Source organism: Leptinotarsa decemlineata, unplaced genomic scaffold (assembly GCF_025532065.1).
Source record: "Leptinotarsa decemlineata unplaced genomic scaffold, Ldec_3_MD MMD2_tig00078422_RagTag_RagTag, whole genome shotgun sequence".
Classification (NCBI taxonomy): domain Eukaryota; kingdom Metazoa; phylum Arthropoda; class Insecta; order Coleoptera; family Chrysomelidae; genus Leptinotarsa; species Leptinotarsa decemlineata.
The window spans coordinates 5,931,957-5,949,750 of NW_027412747.1; the positions used below are offsets into that span (position 1 = coordinate 5,931,957).

The window sequence follows — 17,794 nt, forward strand, 5'->3', positions numbered from 1 at the left end:
GAAAGTTTTCACCAATCTCTTTTAAAAATTAAATTTAGATTATTTGGTAAGAGTAGGTAATTCAAAACTTTCTAAAAACCATCAAAAGCTCAAAAAATAAAATTTCACCCAAATTTCAGTTTTAAAAAATGTCAATTGGTATTTTTTCATTTTAGTCAAATAGAAACATTCTATTTATTCATTTATTTATTTATGGTTATGCAATTTTACAATGAAGATATTTATAGTGTGAGAGAAAAAAAAGGGAACAATAAATGAGCCTTTTTCCTGAGAATAGTACAGCGAACGTGTCACAAGAGGCAGCACTAGTAGTAGGGACAACGTAAAATATTCACATGTAAAACAATGTTATTTACGTAATATTGATTTATTATTTAAAAATATTAATCTCATATAAAAAATTATTTTGTGCTAGTATAATACCAACAAAGCATTTCTGTTTTGCAAATTGTACGTTGGATAATCGATATCCGGAAGAAAACGTGTTTTTTTATACCATTTATAAAACATCATATTAATGAGGTTAGATGTAAGAAATGGATACATGCTTCGAGGAGAGTGAAGAGTGCCAAAAATAAATTAATATTCATATGTATGCTCTAAACATGAAATGAATAGTAAATGTTTCATAGTTAATTACCATTGATCAGAATGAGATATAATCTCAATCGTTCATTAAATTATATTCATTTATTATATTTAATTGAATTTATTTCAGTAGCATCTATATTTGATACATATTTCACTCGGAAATAAATCTGACATTCATAATTATTTTAAATTTCTTTTATTACAGTTTGAATTTACCCCCACTCTTTTACTAGAGTCTGTATTCTAACATGTCTATCAATTCACTTTTTTTTCCAGTTACTTTTGAATTACGTCATGCAAGCCAACATTTTTAATGTTACAACATTGTTATCCTTTACAGTTGCAAATTTTAGTTTTGCTCCAGAAACATCTTCTGTTAAAAACATTGTTTTTTAATTGTACTTTACCATATGTTTATATGAGGATTAGGCAGTGTTTGTCCCTACCGAACTACTAGCGCTGCTAGTGACTGATTTTTTGTACTTCAGGGAAAAGGTTCATTGGAATATCAAAAATACATGAATATCAATTAATTATTAATAATAATTAGCAGTTTCTTCATTGTAGGGTGATATGTTTCACCTTATTTTTGATAAAGTTTCATTTAATAAAGTATCTTGAAATGTTTTACAATGCAAAATTGTTAAAATAATTTATTTACCTGCTGCATGTACCTCTGCCAAAACAAGGGCAACCTGTCCTTGTTGATATGGTTCAGCAGATTTTTTACATTATCCACAGAGATATCAGAGGAATTAGTCAACTCGATAAACCTCAACGTTTGTACCAAATTCACAATTTTCTCATCGAATATTTTGGAAATTTCACTACTGCCAATGAACTCCTTGAACCAATGCTGTCTCTCATAAACAACATAGTCATATAGTTTCGTTGGACTGCCAATATCGAGTTCAAGAACCCTTTTGTGGAATTTCATGCACTTGTTAAGGAGTTCCAAATTGTTTGAACCAAGTAGCGACAAATACAGAATGTCTTTTCGGATGATGTTTTTGTTGTGTAAATCATTGATTTTGGGTAGTACATATTCAAAGAGGTATTCGTTCTCACTCCTGTCACCAACTTGATATTCACTGAATTTTTTGTAAAATTGATTGGTTAGTTTGCTATGGTCCTCGGACTTTGGTAGTCTCTCTAGTACTCTGAGTATCTCTTCCATTCTGATAAGTAACTGTATCAAAAAGAAAGTGCTTTGTTTACATGCAATACCAAATAAATCATATAATTTATAAGCTAATGAGAAAAGTTGAAAATATATTTATTTTTATACACTGTTCAGTGTCGCTAATTTATTAAATTGGACAATACCTTAATAAATCAGACTTCGGGCACTTCCTATTAAGGATAACATATTATAAAACAACAAACAACTCAAATCCTTTATCCCTTGTGATGCAATCTGTAACTTTATCTGTACATTTCTACGAAGTGGTGTACTGAAACAAACAACAAACAAACATCATCAGCTGATATTAGGTGTGTTTTGTTGCCGCCACAGAATACTGATTGTTCTCATCTGTGTCACACGACAGAGACCATAAGTTCTATCACCTGTCAAAGGAGATAGCATTATAAAAGACCAAAGATAATTTTCTAGTGAGAGTAGAAGTTGCGAGTGAGAAGTTGATGAGTAAACATCAAAGTTATAGAACAGTGACAATTTCAGCATTTAGATACGCTATCGCCTAAAAAGTATTTTAGGACGATAAGCAATGGAAGAACTATTGAATAAAATTCACCACTTCTGTAGGAACTATTCCAGAGACGCGTTTCTCGCGTTGATGGCGGCAATATTAGATCGGTACGACGTTTCCAGCATAGAGCTGGCAAAGTCGTACAAATATTTTGAAAAGATAATGGAACAAAATATACTAAACCGCAAACCTAAATATTACCGGCTCTTCGAAGCTCTGCCAAGCTACGTAGAGGAAAGATACGATCCAGATTTCGACAACCTCCCTTCGGAAGAAGAAGAAATCCAAGGTGAAAACATGCCACAAAAACGAGCGGCCACACCTGAGCCCCGCGTTGAAAAAACAAAAATCCCGACTACTGAAAAAGTACAAACTCAGCAGCCGAAGAAGAAAAAGACAAAAAGCGAACGAACAAATCCTGGAAATTCCGATGACGTCACGACCAGTACGTCACAGGTACAGGATAAGCCGGAAGTGTCTAATCCGAAGACAATACAGGTAGTCCAAAAGGATAATCCCCCAACAAACATTGAAAACACACCCGAACAGATGGATTTGGATGTAGAACAAAAGGTCGATGAAGCCCCGGTAACAAACCAGGGGGAAACAAAAACAAAGAATGAAAAACCTCCGCCAATTACCATACGAGCGAAGGACAAATGGAAAAATTTCAATACGATAACCGCCGCGCAGATAATCGACATATCTCGGGCGGTGAACACAAATGACGGGATAAAGGTTCATTTTAAATCCATAGAGGATTACAGGAAGGTAACAAAATCCCTCGACAAAGAAAAGATACCTTACCACACATATTCGGTACAAGCCGAGAAACCGTTGAGAGTCGTTTTCCGGGGAGTCCCAGAAGCCCTGGAAATAGATGATATCAAAAAAAGAATTGCAAGGGAAAGGATTTGAAATCATTTCCATCGCTCGTATGAGTAAAGCAAACAAAAAGCCCATCCCCTTCGTACTAGTCCTGGTCTCCAGAAACCAGGCTAACATATACGATATCAAGGAAATCCAAAAAGTCCGCGTTACCGCAGAAACACAAAGGCCACGTAATATATAGAGCAGGACAATGCTACAGGTGTCAAAAGTTCGGGCACACACAGCGGAACTGTAAAGCAGTCCCGGCCTGTGTAAAAGGCCGGGACTGCAAAAGAACCAAAAACTCCCCTATGCGGTGCTTCAACTGTAAGGGAGAACATACAGCTAGTTTCCACGGGTGCCCGGAACGCCCCGAAAATAAGAAAAAGGCCTACAGACGAAAGACAGCCCCCAAACCCGAGGACAGTCAACCAAAATAGAGTCAGAAGTGGAACCTCATACGCGAGAGCCGTATCAACTAGAGAAAATTCCTGCAACTCTCCCGAAGGTCTCCCAACGGCCTTAGGGCAGCTGCAGGAAATTCTCACGAAGTTTCCGGTTTTACAAGCTATGCTCGCCGGAAATAAATAAAAAAAGAACATGTCTTAACGACAAAAAAAGGACAACAGCTACAAGCTACAAGAAGGTGATAGAGACTTTTTCCTATCACCCTAACATAAGAAAACATAAAACAGACTAAAGAACAATTAGCTGAAAGGGTAGGGGGCCTTTGGTTCGGATACCTGACTTAACAAAGACAATGCAGGTCTAGTGAGAGTAGTCCATTCAGTCGAGGAATCGGCAAGCCTTCGATTGCGCAGAAACCCACGATAATCCGTTAGTTAGGGAAGCTATGGATTATGCTGTAGACGACCCCTCCCGATATAGTAGGCCTACACACTTCGTCGAGTGAGGCCCTCATGTCCTCCGTTAAAAGATGAACAATATCTTCATCCAAACACCCCAGCCAGGTAGGGGTCCACATGAAGGGCGGCACTGATGTCTGAGGACATTCATGCCGTCATCCCATAAATCAGTCTTGACCCGTTTGTCTTTCTGACGAACATCAGTCCAAAGGGTAAGGGAGCCAGGCTCCAACCTGTTTTAGCCAAGATGACACGAATAAACAAATCTAGTGAGAGTCTTGTTTGTTCTATCTAAGATGTCTAAAAACCCAGGAATCTTAGTTCTGCCAATGCACATTTAGGTGGGGGTATTCCACATCCATCAATAGACATTTAGGAAGTGAAACATTATTCGTCTTCATCTCTGACAGATGGTATACTAGGCAGACATACACGGTATTTCAAGCCTTAGATGAGTTAGAAATAGAATATAATACTTCACTATAAAAGACACCATTCAGTAAACAGATTGCCTCCATTTATGAGGAATGAAGGTCTAAACAAAAATTGAAATAGAATCCTTAGAACATCGATTACACCATACATTTTTTTTTAGCGGAAAGATCACTAGTGTCCAAAAAATTATGGAATATCAAACAAATATATTTCAATGGCAGTATCTGTTTTTCCAAACTGAGATAAACACTGTAATTCGGATCCAAACGCTGTCCATCTAAGCAATGGAGTGCTTGAAAAGGCTGCTTGTACAGCTGACCGAATTTTTTAAAGTTTGTTTGATAATATGCTACTGGGTATAAGAAAATTATTCAAAGTTTAACTAATGAAAGAAACAAAAACAATTTTGTGTATTCAACTTGAAATGAACTACAAAAAATGGAGTCAATTTTTTTTTTCAACAGGACAAACCGGTAATTAGTTTTTGATTTCAAAATGACGTTTTAGCGTATAAATTGAAAAAATTATAATAAAATAATGAATCAACTGCGTTGAATGCCTACTAAACATAATAAATAGTTCGTTGGCCCTCAGACACTTCCCCAGAAGGTGGAAGCATGCGGTCGTCGTCATGATCCCAAAACAGGGTCAGAACCCGCTGTCCCCACAGAACTACCGCCCGATCAGTCTACTCTCTTCGGCGGCTAAGCTGGCCGAAAGAGTTGTTCTCCAAAGGCTCAACGAAGAAGTTGAGGACTGAAATGTTCTGCTTGATGAACAATTTGGCATCAGGAGAGACCACTCCACTGAGTTACAGGCTCTAAGGCTGGTCGAACCATCCACCAGTTAAACACCAACAAAAAAGTGCACATTGTTCTATAAAACATCTCGAAGGCCTTCGACCGTGTTTGGCACGAAGGTCTTCTGCACAAATTCAACGCGTTTGACCTGCCTCGGGGCCTCGTCCGGTGGATCGGGTCTTTCCTGAAAGACAGGACATTTCAAGTTAGAGTAGAGGGATCTCTGTCTGATAACAGAGAGATCCTTGCTGGAGTGCCACAGGGGGCCGTGTTCGACGTTGTACTCACTTTACACCAGTGACCTTCCGAGGCCCGAGCGTGTGAAGATATCTCTGTACGCCGATAACACGGCTCTCCTCTCATCTTCCATGGGTCGGGAGCTCGGCGTCTCTATGCAACGTGCATTGGACGACCTCGAGCGCTGGTACCTTGATTGGAAGATCCGAGTGAACCCGGATAAGACTCAGGCAATAACCATGGGAAGACTGAAATCTTCTCCGGCCAGAAAAGTGAGAATCTCTGGAAGGGAGATTGACTGGCAAGCGCGGGTAAAGTACCTCGGCCTTTTAATAGACCGTAGGCTCACTTGGAACCCGCACATAACGAGCGTCAAATCAAAGATCGAGGGTCGGATAGCACGTTGTACCCTCTGATAACAGAAAATCTAAAATGAGTCTCAAAAACAAAATTACCATCTATAATACGATGTTCAAGCCTGTCATCATGTATGCTTCAGGCGTCTGGGGACAAGCGGCGAAATATAATATCACCATTCTGGAGGTATTGCAAAACAAGCTAAGGATGATTGTGAATGCTTCTTGGTTCGTGCGGAATGAAGCCATCCGCAAAGATTTGCAGCTGCCTTCCATTCGGCAGTTCATTCAGTTAAGAAATCAGAGAGTTTTCGATGGTGCAGAAACTCATGAAAACCCATTTGTCAGGGAAGCTATGGATTATACTGTAGACGACCCCTCCCGATAAAGAAGGCCTCGACACTCTGTCGAATGAGGCCCCTATATCTTCCGTTGAAAGATGAACAACTTTTTCATCCAACTCACCCCAGTCAGGCAGGGGTACACCGTGAAGGGCGGTACTGATGTCTGAGGACACTCATGCCGCCATACCATCAACACCCACCATCAGTTATGACCCGTTTGTCCTTCTGGCAAAGATCAGTTCAAAGGGTAAGGGAGCCAGGCTCCAACCTGTCTGAAATCAAGACGACGTACAGAAATAATGATTTTTTTTTTTCATTTTAGACGGATTTCTGTCAACTAAATCAGCATCCATTAGATGGTCTAGTCTTAATACTTTCATTTCTACTTTATATTTCACATGCCCTACCCAATTAGGGTAGGGCATGTGACACAGGGGAAGCGTTTCTTTTCATACTAATAACATCATATAACAATAAATTATCTAGTTCACAAACATATGCGGTTTCTTGAAAGTATAATAAAGTGATTCTTACATGAAGTGTTTTTCAAGCCAGTTAAGAAGCCGTCTAAAAAGGTTTATCTTGAAGAAGTTATTGATTCATTAACCCAAATTTTACACTCAGTGTGGCCTGCGTTTAATCACGTTTCATCTAGGTGATAGTTTTTTTATTCTTTCTTTTGTAGGCTTTCATAAACACGCTTGTATTAGCTTTACTTGTATGTTTGTAACCGACCCCGTTTGGACTTGATTTTTGTTGGAAATGCAATGAGGTCAGTGCAAAAGTGTAATTACAATAAACCTGAGTAATTTTTAGACGTTATAATGAATATATCAAAAAATAATATATCTATAAACTTTCATCTGACAGTAATTCATTTACATACAAATGTCAAACAATAACTGAAAATAAATGATTGATGTACAATACAGGGTGTGTTGCATTTTGAATTACAAACACCCCCACTAAAATGCGGTTAAACATCAATATTCATTTTCTCTGAACATATATTATGTTTTCGTCAAAAAACAGCAGCCATTTCTTCCGTTCCAATATACTAATATACTCTATATCTATATATCCGTCTTGTAGTTTTTGTCTGACAAAATGATGGCGATGTGCTTAGATCTTGCACGGTAACCATCGTTGGTTGCTAGATTTATTGCACTCTTGTTATCACAAATTATCAAAAGTGGCTTCTTGAGTGTTTCTTAGCTTAGTGTTAGCTGCTGATAAAGCCATATATTCGGCTTCTGTTGTTGATAACGCAACAGTATGCTGTCTTTTACAATTCCATGAAATCGGCCCTCCTTGTTGCAGAAATACATATCCAGTACACGATTGTCTATTGTCAACATCGCTTGCCCAATCAGCATCACAATATCCTTTTAGTCTGGAATCAGAATTCTTTGTGTATACCAATTTAGCATACATCGTTCTTTTCAGGTATCGCAAAATTCTTTTTACTGCTGTCCAATGAGCCTTGCCGTAATTTTTGTTGAATTGACTAACAGTATTAACAGCATAAGTGATGTCTGGTCTGGTTCCTTGTGAAGCATATAAAATACTACCAATGACTTCCTGATACGGTATTTTAGTCATTTATTCTTTTTCTTTTTCATTCTTTAGAGACATTTCTTGAGTTAATATTTGATTTGGGTCCGTTGGAGTCAGAGAGCCATGTTGAACTTTTCCAATAAAGTTTTAATGTATGTTTGCTGGTCTAGATATATTTCACCTTTATTTCGATTTCTAGTGATTCTGAGTCCAATACAGGTCTTCGCTTCACCCAAATATTTCATCTTGAATCTTCTTTCCAAGTCTTCCTTTAAATTTTCCTTTGCATTTTTGTTGTTGCAAAATATTAATAAATCATCCACGTATACTGCTACCAACAATATTCTGCTCCTCAGTATGATAGTATATACATGGGTCATTTATTGATTGCTGCAATCCAATATCCTTCAAAGCAGCACTGAGTTTTTTATTCCATTGACGACTTGCCTGTTTTAAACCATAAATGGCCTTTTTCAAGCGATAAACTTTGTTTCCTCGATAAAATTCGTCTGGTGGTTGCAAATATACTTCTTCTTCAAGGTCTTCTTGCAAGAAAGCGGTAACTGCGTCCGTCTGCTCTATATACAGATCAAATTTGGCTGCTAGAGCTATCAAATACCTGATTGAATTGTAACGAACTACTAGGCTAAAAGTTTCAGTGTAGTCAACCCCTTTCTTCTGAGAATAACCTTTGACTACCAGGCGGGATTTATATCTGATGACCCTGCCGGTTTCATCTCTTTTTGTTTTGAAAACCCATTTACAATTTATAGGTTTTTTGCCTGGAGGTAAGTCAACGAGAGTCCATGTATCATTTGCTAGTAAAAAATCGTATTTTTCCCGCATTGCAGCTATCCACTGATCACAATCTGGGCTGCTCATCGCCGCATCAATATCTGTAGGATCACCTATGTCACCAGAAGTCTGAGTCATATAAAGAAAGTAATCATTTTGCTGTGGAGTATAGGGACAAGTTGTTTGATGCCTGATTCCACATTCTCTGAGATAGTTTTCAAAATGTCGATTGCAGTACTCTGTTCCGTTATCTGTTCGAAAATTTTATATGCGATTTCCAGTTTCATTTTCTACCATATTTTTGAAATCTCTAAAAGTATTTTTAACATCTATTTTAGATAATATACAAAAACTTTCCGAGTGTAGTCGTTAATTAATGTGATAAAATATTTTGCTCCTCCCAAAGATCCATTTTCTGTTGGACCAGATAAATCGAAGTGAATTAGTTCTAACACTTGATTTGCGCTAGTGCCAATATGGTTGAATGAAAGTCGACATTGTTTGCCTTTCAAGCACGGAATACAATTGTCACAATTTTCTTGTTTGACGAACTGACTACCTTCAACAATTCCATTTTTCAAGTTATTCAGATCTTTCATATTTATATGACCGAGTCTGCGATGCCAGAGGTAACTGTCACTCTCTGTAGACGCAATTAAAATTTCATTTGTACTTTCAGTCTCAACATCCTGTATATACATTCCATTCATTATATGATGCTGTTGCTATGGTTTCACATTTTGTGTGTTTTGTTATTAATAAATTAGTTTTGTTTATTACCCTTTAATTGTTCAATGCAGGTACTAACTACAAAATAATAAATCCAGTTCGCATTTATGACGATGTATCTCTGTAGTTGTTCCTAAAATAATTTTTTGCTGCGAAATGGTTTATTTTGGGCGAAAAACCCAAGAGACATTTTTTGTTTAGAATGAAACAGGCTATCGGAAATAAATTTTTAAATGGTAAACAAATAATAAGACAAAAAGTAACATTGGAAATAAATTTTAGGGGTTGCGTTTTCCACCCCTTACAATCATGGGGTAAACCAAATAAATTTCTGGGTAAGTGTCTTTTTGGTAGTACAAAACGTCAGGTTAATTTCAATATTGTAACTTTTTAGTGCTTGTGAAAAAAATTGTTATACAAATTTTATGTACCCCCTTTAAGGGGTTGTATCTGTAACAAGGGATGTTTCAGTTTATTTGAAAGATCCTATTTTTTTTTCGATGAGGAATCACCTCCTTAAATGTTTTATACTTATTTATTTACACCCTGTATAAATGTTAACTATGATTCCACCTTGACAAAATATTATATTTTGAAAGTATATATGATTTTTATGTAAAATAATTTTAAATTGTGACTTCGCTTGAGTTTAGGTTTAACTGGATATAGTGCTACATTAACTATGGAATATTGATATGGGGTGCCTTTCCACTGGGGAGTGAAGTATTCATTCTCTGAAAGAAGATACTGGGATACTTTGATAAAGTTGATTTCAGAACACCTGCTATACCAATCTTTTAAAAATGGGGCATTATGATTTTAACCTATATTTAACCTGATTTTAACATGTATATTGTAAAATCAATATTGTTTGTACATAAAAAGAAACATAATATTATAAGTAGTCTTCAAAAAAAAATGTTAGTTTATACTGCATCTAAGGATGATTGTTATTCGTTATCCTGATTTCAATAAATGTTTTTATTTAGTATAGTTTACATCAATGTGTTGGAAGGCTCCCCACTAGGTACGATTGTGTATGAAACTACCCCATGTGGGGCACATTCGTATGTTTTACATGTAAAAAAAAGACTACCATAGCTTTATTGCTGAATAATGTTGCCCCAAATCAATTTGAACTACATTATTATCAAAACTAGTTACTAAGGCTATATACCAGCTTTGCAATTATTTTGAAATATTTTCAAGTGTTCCTCTGAGAAGGTTTAGAGTAAACATGAATCCTTCCTGCCCTGCCCTGATGTAGATGATTTTACCCTGATTTCAATTTTTGATAACTAATCTCTATTCAATTTCAGAGTGATACAATATACTTTCTGTAGTCATTTCAATGTGAATTAATTTCATGAAGTTCAGTTTGGAGTCATAAAATAGTCACCTGAATCTTTAGATCAAATGCAAAAGTATAATAGATAACCAAATAATTATAATGCAGCACATGTCTATAAAGTAGGTGGGCCCATCCCTGATACTGGGTTGAAGGCTCGTAATTGAATGTAGAAAGCAAGATGAAAATGCTAAATCAATGATACAAATATACTGGACAAAACCCAAAATTACTATTCAAGAGTGCACCAAGAGGCGAGAGAAATTTATTAACACAAAGATAAGTTCAATCGAAAGGGAGAAGGCCTTAGCATTATCAAAACCTGATTTCCTGCCATGAAATTGCCGTGATAATGTCCACCACAGTAGTGGACAAAACAAAAGGATTAAAAACTTGAAGAACATAGCCAACAAACCTAGAAACTATCTATGACACAAAAGTTTGTTTTTTGTATAGATGTATATTGAACAATCGCAGTCCATGGAACTAAATGATTGATTGATTTTCAGTTTCAAGGTAGATGCACACAACTAGTCTTTGTCATAATAATAATAATAATTTTTATTAGTCTCAAAAAACACACAGTTTTTAAACATGTCAATACAATTTCTAAAATAGGTTTGAGAGGGTAAGATTTGTCAATATAGTTTTCAAAAAATGCTTGTAGATAAATTAGATTTACAAAAAAAAAGATACAAGTTAACAATATAAAGCATAAGCAGTTGAATCATTGCAACATGCACAAGCATAGATATTATTTTATAAATACTTACTCATAAGTATGTGTACGAAAGGAAATTTTTTGGTAGTGACAGGTAGAACACTAGAATTTTTGCCTGGTTCATGAATCTACCCTTAAAAGATTTGTGTGCCAAATGAAATAGTTTGTAACAAGATATTTGTTACTTGTTTATTTTGGACAGTACACTCAATATAATAACTCTCAATGACTAAATTTATCTTGACAGCCAAGATCTGCTCGAAAGGAGGATTGAAAGTATATCCTTCTTCATTTTCCCAGTTAAACTATAACCAAAATAGTTTCCATCAATTTTTCAAGGAGATCAAAGCTGTCAATTGAATACAGTCGTTAGTAAATCTGGTCAGTTTATAGCAGATGCCCATGGAGGTGTCATAGGCTGCGGATTTTGCAAGTATGACATCACAATCGCAGATATTGACAACATGAAGGAACTCAGTATTTGTTTTGTGTCATCCGTTATTCTAGAATTAGCGAAGCTAATACAAGAACAATATAGGGCTACCCAAGCACACCATTTCAGTCTCATCATTAGTCCGCACATGCTGAAGATCATTCCCAAAATGTTCATGTAGTCAGGCGTCAGGTCTTCTTGGCCATTCCCATTGTTCGTTTTTGCTGTATATCTCTGCACTTTCTCAGGTCTGCGAGGGTCTGAATTCATTGTTACTTTTAGTGGAGAAAAAAATACAAGAAAATGTAAAATTAAAGACAATATCGTATATTTAGTATAGTACTATATCTATGGTTAGGAAATTATCAGTAACGTCACATTTATTATCATGTGGATGGGAATTATAAACCACTAACAATGTCATACCAACCCAATGCCAACATTGCCAACCCAACTGCAGAATTCCAGAATTGGTGCTGACAAATGAATGTGTTTTTTATTGGGATATATTTCGTGGGATTTATGGATAGGCCACTTTTAAATAGATCAGGTAAGTTGATAAAATTAAATAAATGAAAATATGAAAACTAAAAAAAATATATTATTTATGAACATGAATGTCAATTCAAGGTATGAAAAATGTAAACAAGTATTAGTTATGTATGTATAGTAACATAAAACACAATAAATCTAAAATATAAAATAGTTCTATATAGTTATAAAAATACTACAAGTTACTGCTAGAACCTGGCAACATAAGATTCGCAGGATATGCAAAATAATTACATTTCAAATCACATAATTGTCCTGATAAATAAGTATTCATTTTTTGTACTGCTTTCGAAAAAAATTAACGCTTTTTTGAGTCTTATGTTGAAATTTATTTTTTAATTAAGTTTTCGATTTCTAACACATAATTGGTGCATTCGATCGTGAAAAAGACCATTTTCAATGTGCCATAAATCAAGAACCTCTCTACAAAGAAAAGGTCGGAAAGGAACCAGGAGACTACAAGTGTCAATTACCATACTGTGAGTGCCAAAATCCTTTTTTGCCTTTCCAAAACCCTTTTTTTGAGGAGTTTGGGAAATATGAGGTAGTGATGATAATTCAAAATTAATATTGGATATTGACATTAGATTTACTCGCGAAAATATCTAATTATTTTAAATATATACTGAATTCATCGATAGATGCTGAATGGGCTCATTTAACAATTTTTTTTTATTTTATCATTTGAAAGTTTATGTTTCAAATAGTATATCTGCAAAAAACCTGAAATTCCACTTTTTATCGTCCCCCTCAAATTAATAGTTGAATGCGGTCAAGCTTGACGTCACATCAGTCGACTCGGCGACAAGGGAGTGCTGGCGGCGATGGCAGCGATTCATAATCTCCAATTACAGGCCCGGTTGCCACCACTCGAAGCTCGTTGCCTGGTGTGACGTTAAAATGTATCGCGGGCGATCTCACATTTTCAATTGTTCTTGCACAGTTGTTAATTGACATAAAAACCGGAAAATTTTGTGGGATACTATATGATTTACTTTTATAATATTTAATTTTCCATAAAAATCTAAATAAGCCTGAATGAGCCCATTCTATTGATCAAAATTGGAACTTTATGAATGACATCGAAAATATTTTGCAACTTGAATAAAGTATCAGTCGAAAACAATAACCAAAACATTCGAAACATGCCGTCAGTAGAGCCTCAAAAGATCGACTGAAACCCTTTCAAATCTCGTTTAGAAAATATCAAACCCTACAATGGGGACAGTAATACTCTCAATAAATTCATAACTCGTTGCCTATTATGCCATATACGGAGACGCTGCTTTTCAAATACATATACTACAAATTCCTACAAATTAGTAGGAAAAGCAAAATCAATGGTAGAATATAGGGTGGAATTAAATACTTGGGCCTTATGAAGGAGAAAACCTTAGCAATTCTTGGAGTAGAATACAACTGTTGAAAAGAAGTGTTGTGTACATAATAACTCATGATGCCAATTTAAACAAACCCGAACATTATGCCATATTATTTATTATGATGAAATAGTACTGATCACCTTCATTGCAGAGTGTACTGGCACCCTGAAAAATAAAATATGAATAAAAAAACAGCTCAACTGGAAGACGCAATAGCAGATGCGAATGAATTTGAAAACTTTGAAAGAATGTACGGAAGTTCAAACGGAACACAGAATACAACTTCTAGAACTAATTTGGTTCCCTAACCACAATTTGGTAATAATTTACAAGGAAATAATTTCAATAACCAACAATAATGCAATCATAAACCCCACTTTCAGCAATGTCCACAATTTTTTTGAAAATGTCTACTCTATCCAGTCACAAAATAACCAAAACATTTGTTTGGCAAAATTAGCCCATACCGGTCCAACCTAGACAAAAATAAATTAGATTTGTTCTCAACAAATGGTGACGTTATCGAACCCCCAAAAACCTAACCAAATACCACAAAACCGATTACCGTAGATTGGGGATACTTTAAATCCTGGGTATACATTGGTCGACACTTCTTTTATAATTTGAACGTCGCTGGATCAAATACGTATGCAACCAAGGAGGCTGTACTTTTGTAGTTGGTTGGAGGCATAATATAAGTAGTTAGTCGTGTGATTTGCTTTGTTGAAACCGCACGTAGTCCTTTGTTTAAGCATCGTTTAGTTTTCACACAGTTTTTCAGCTGTTTATTTGTGTCCAAAACTTCCTGTGCACAGAAGTAAGTATACTTAGTAATAAACTTGCTACTGTTATATTGTGTCAGGCATATATTCGAGACTGAAATTACATCGTAACAACAGAAGTTTTCCATTAACCTAGTTTTTGGCAGTCATTTTTATTTGCTGGGGTAACTTTGATCAGCGTCTGGGGCATCATTGATCACTTGATCACTTGATCAATGATGCCCCTTTGATCAAAGTTGCCCTTTATCAGATAGTTTTGAATCGTTGCACTAAGATAATTGGACAAATTTGTTTTTTTTTTCAGAAACAATGCCCCGTGAACACAAACGTGTACTTGGCAGTAGAACATATTGCGACTACACCAAAGAAACTTTGGAAGAAGCACTGCAACGTGTAGTCGAAGGATCCACTATTCACGAGGCGTCAAGGGAATTCAAAATTCTACACAATAAGTACCAAGGAAGACATGGGGGTGAACCAGGCCGTCCAGAGGAGGTGGCTATCCTTAAAGCGGCTGCCAAATGTGTCGACTGGGGATTTCTGTTATCACTTATGGACGTAAAAATTATGGCCAAATATTATTTAGATGGAAGGGGTGAGACCATGAACATTTTTAAGAATAATAATCCCGGAGTTGACTGGACATACAGTCTTCTCGAGAGACACAAAGATTCCTATGGACAATGAATAGCCACCAACATAAAAAGGGCTAGAGCGTAAGTGTCAAGAGTTACTCTAGCAAAATTTTATGACAATTTGGAATATACGCTAAAGAATTTGCCAAGCTCTAACATATTTAACTACGATGAGTCCAACTTATCTGATGATACTGGAAAAATGCGTGGCATTTACAGACGAGGCGTGAAATATCCTGAAAAGGTAACGAACCACTCTAAAAGCTGTACGACGATAATGATATGTGGCTCAGCCGACGGCACATTATTGCCACCATATGTAATATATAAAAGTGCCCATCTCTATGATTCCTGACATCCATATTGTGACAAACCATGCTGCAGCCTCGGAACAAGGTACAATCGCAAAGCAAGTGGATGGATGGATGGTGGTACTCTTCGAGATTGGTTTACCAGTTCATTTTTACCTCATGTCAAACGCTTAGAGCGAAAGAAGGCTCTGATCGGAGATAATTTGTCTTCTCACATGGATGCCGAATTTTTGAGGATATGTGCCGAAAATTACATGTTTAGTCCCGCACTCAACCCACCTATGCCAGTCACTAGACGTCGGGTTCTTCAGGCCGATGAAAGAAGCCTGGCGTGTTGTACTGACGGAGTGGAAATTGCAAAATATACGTCTATGCACCGTTCCTAAAGATATGTTTCCGGCTCTTCTAAAGAAAGCTTTGAATAAGATAGATACTGTAACTGCAAGAGTTGCCAGAAATGTGGGAGAAGCGAAAACCAATAACACATCTGCAATTAAACGAAACTTGATCAGCTCTTTTCGGGCCACCGGCATTTGTCCTTTGGATCGGCAAGAGGTGTTCAAACGTTTGCCACCGGTAGTTGAAGATGATGATCCAGCCCCTGCCGTCGAAGATGCATTGACAACACTTCTAAGAAAGCAGAGATTTGGAGAAGTAGGCCGATCACAAAGGAAAAAGAAGAGACTTGATGTTCCACCTGGCTGTAGTGTGTCTACAGTAGCACCAGTTAATGGTGATCAAGAAAGTGACAACGATCAACCACTCTCAACGTCAGTGGAAACCCGAGTCAAATATACCAAAGAATTCAGAGAATGTTTAGAATATTCTAACTTCAGAATCTGTGTTGGCTTACCCAAACATCGAAAACGATTTCGAACTCTCTATCGATGCCTCTAACGATGCATTGGGTAGGTAGCATTTTATCTCAAAATGGTTATTCCATCTGCTATGCATCTAGGACATTGAATCCTGCTAAAATAAATTACTCTACTATAGAGAAAGAACTGCTCCCGATAGTTTGGAGCTGCAAATATTTCCGATTGTACTTCTTTGGTAGAAAATTTGTGATTTATACAGATCCCACATCCATACAATGTGACTTGTGAGATGACGCCTCGAATTGGAAAAATTTGATTATGCCATTCAATATAAAAATGATAGAAATAATCAAACAGTGGACGTCTAGATACATTACCGATTTCTTAAAAATCAATCAATATTTGACGTTCCACCGTCTAACATATTAGTAAAATCGGCAACCGAAGTGAACCCTGAATCAGAGGTAGACTTGGAAACGGTACACACTCCTGCCAACCAAAGTTTGACGGGCAAAGGTATTTGAAAAATTTTCACTATACGTCACCTACACAAAAGTTGAACTCGAAAATCAAATCGAAACTTTTCTAAAGGAATATTCGATCCTCAAACAGCATTACACTCTGTATTTAAAAAACCCACAACTTTGGGAAATATTGTCCGTAACCATCCATTCAAAAATTTCTTATTCAAATTATTGTACTGTACAAAATTTTTGACAGACGTAGCAAGACGTGAAAGCAAAAGCTAGATATATATTTAGATTTTGCTATATCTAGCAAAAGCTAGATATATTATCAAATATATGAATCCGGTAACAGAAGGATGAATGAAGTGAAGGCTCACGATAATATTGGCCGAATAAGTCTATAGATACATAAAATTATATCAACAATTGTGAAACATGTCTGAAAAATAAAAATGACAAGAAGTCCTTCTGCCATAAGTTCAATTTAACACGCACTGCGGTCAGACCATCACATCGACGTTTTTAGGACTTCCATATTTAACTGACCATAATTGGTGCTTTCTCCCGATAAGGTTCAGCATACCCTTTAAAGTCGGTTACAGGAGTATCACTAGTTGAAGTTTTTTTGAATTTTGTAACTCATCATGGGTTACACCCAAAAATCACAAGTGACAGCGGTACGGAGTTTAAAAATCAATATTTGAAAAATTTCTGCTCTCTTCACCTAAATCAGATTCATTTCGCCATGACAAAGAATGAAAACTCAATTCTCCCCAGTAGAACATTTTCGTTCTCTCCTAATCGAACATTTTCGTTGTTTGAGAAAAGAAAATAGAAACTTCACAGCGGACCAATTGGTAGAATACACTATTTTGAGCTATATTAACTCTTTTCATAGTGTAACCAAATTGACAAAGGACATATTGACGACTCTAACCCTTTCGATATGAAGGAGAGTGTAATTATATCAAAATATGTTCAACTTCAACTGTTTTTTCGGGTTTAGTTTGTGTCAAAAGAGATCTTAACGTGTTGGTAGTAATATACCCAGAA

The 17,794-nt window shown here is 36.3% G+C and overlaps 3 protein-coding genes across 3 annotated transcripts in view; all 3 read right to left on the bottom strand.

The window, feature by feature from the left end:
* Sptz (zinc finger FYVE-type containing 26 spastizin) overlaps positions 1-2,089 on the bottom strand; it is a 72,265-nt gene extending 70,176 nt beyond the window's left edge. The window contains exons 1-2 of the mRNA XM_023160898.2: positions 1,918-2,089; positions 1,253-1,780 (exon numbers count right to left, since the gene is read on the bottom strand). Of these exons, the coding sequence (XP_023016666.2) occupies positions 1,253-1,768 (516 nt within the window). The 5' untranslated portion in view covers positions 1,769-1,780; positions 1,918-2,089. The remainder of the gene's footprint in view (positions 1-1,252; positions 1,781-1,917) is intronic.
* Positions 2,090-7,387: 5,298 nt separating this feature from the next.
* On the bottom strand, positions 7,388-7,813 carry LOC141487370 (uncharacterized). Its single transcript, XM_074186326.1, has one exon. It carries the CDS (start codon positions 7,811-7,813, stop codon positions 7,388-7,390), a length of 426 nt encoding a protein of 141 aa, XP_074042427.1.
* A 3,723-nt stretch (positions 7,814-11,536) lies between these two features.
* On the bottom strand, positions 11,537-12,200 carry LOC111505979 (protein Asterix). Its single transcript, XM_023160897.2, has one exon. The coding sequence runs from the start codon at positions 12,062-12,064 to the stop codon at positions 11,744-11,746; it is 321 nt and encodes a 106-aa protein (XP_023016665.1). The 5' UTR covers positions 12,065-12,200; the 3' UTR covers positions 11,537-11,743.
* Positions 12,201-17,794: the final 5,594 nt, after the last annotated feature.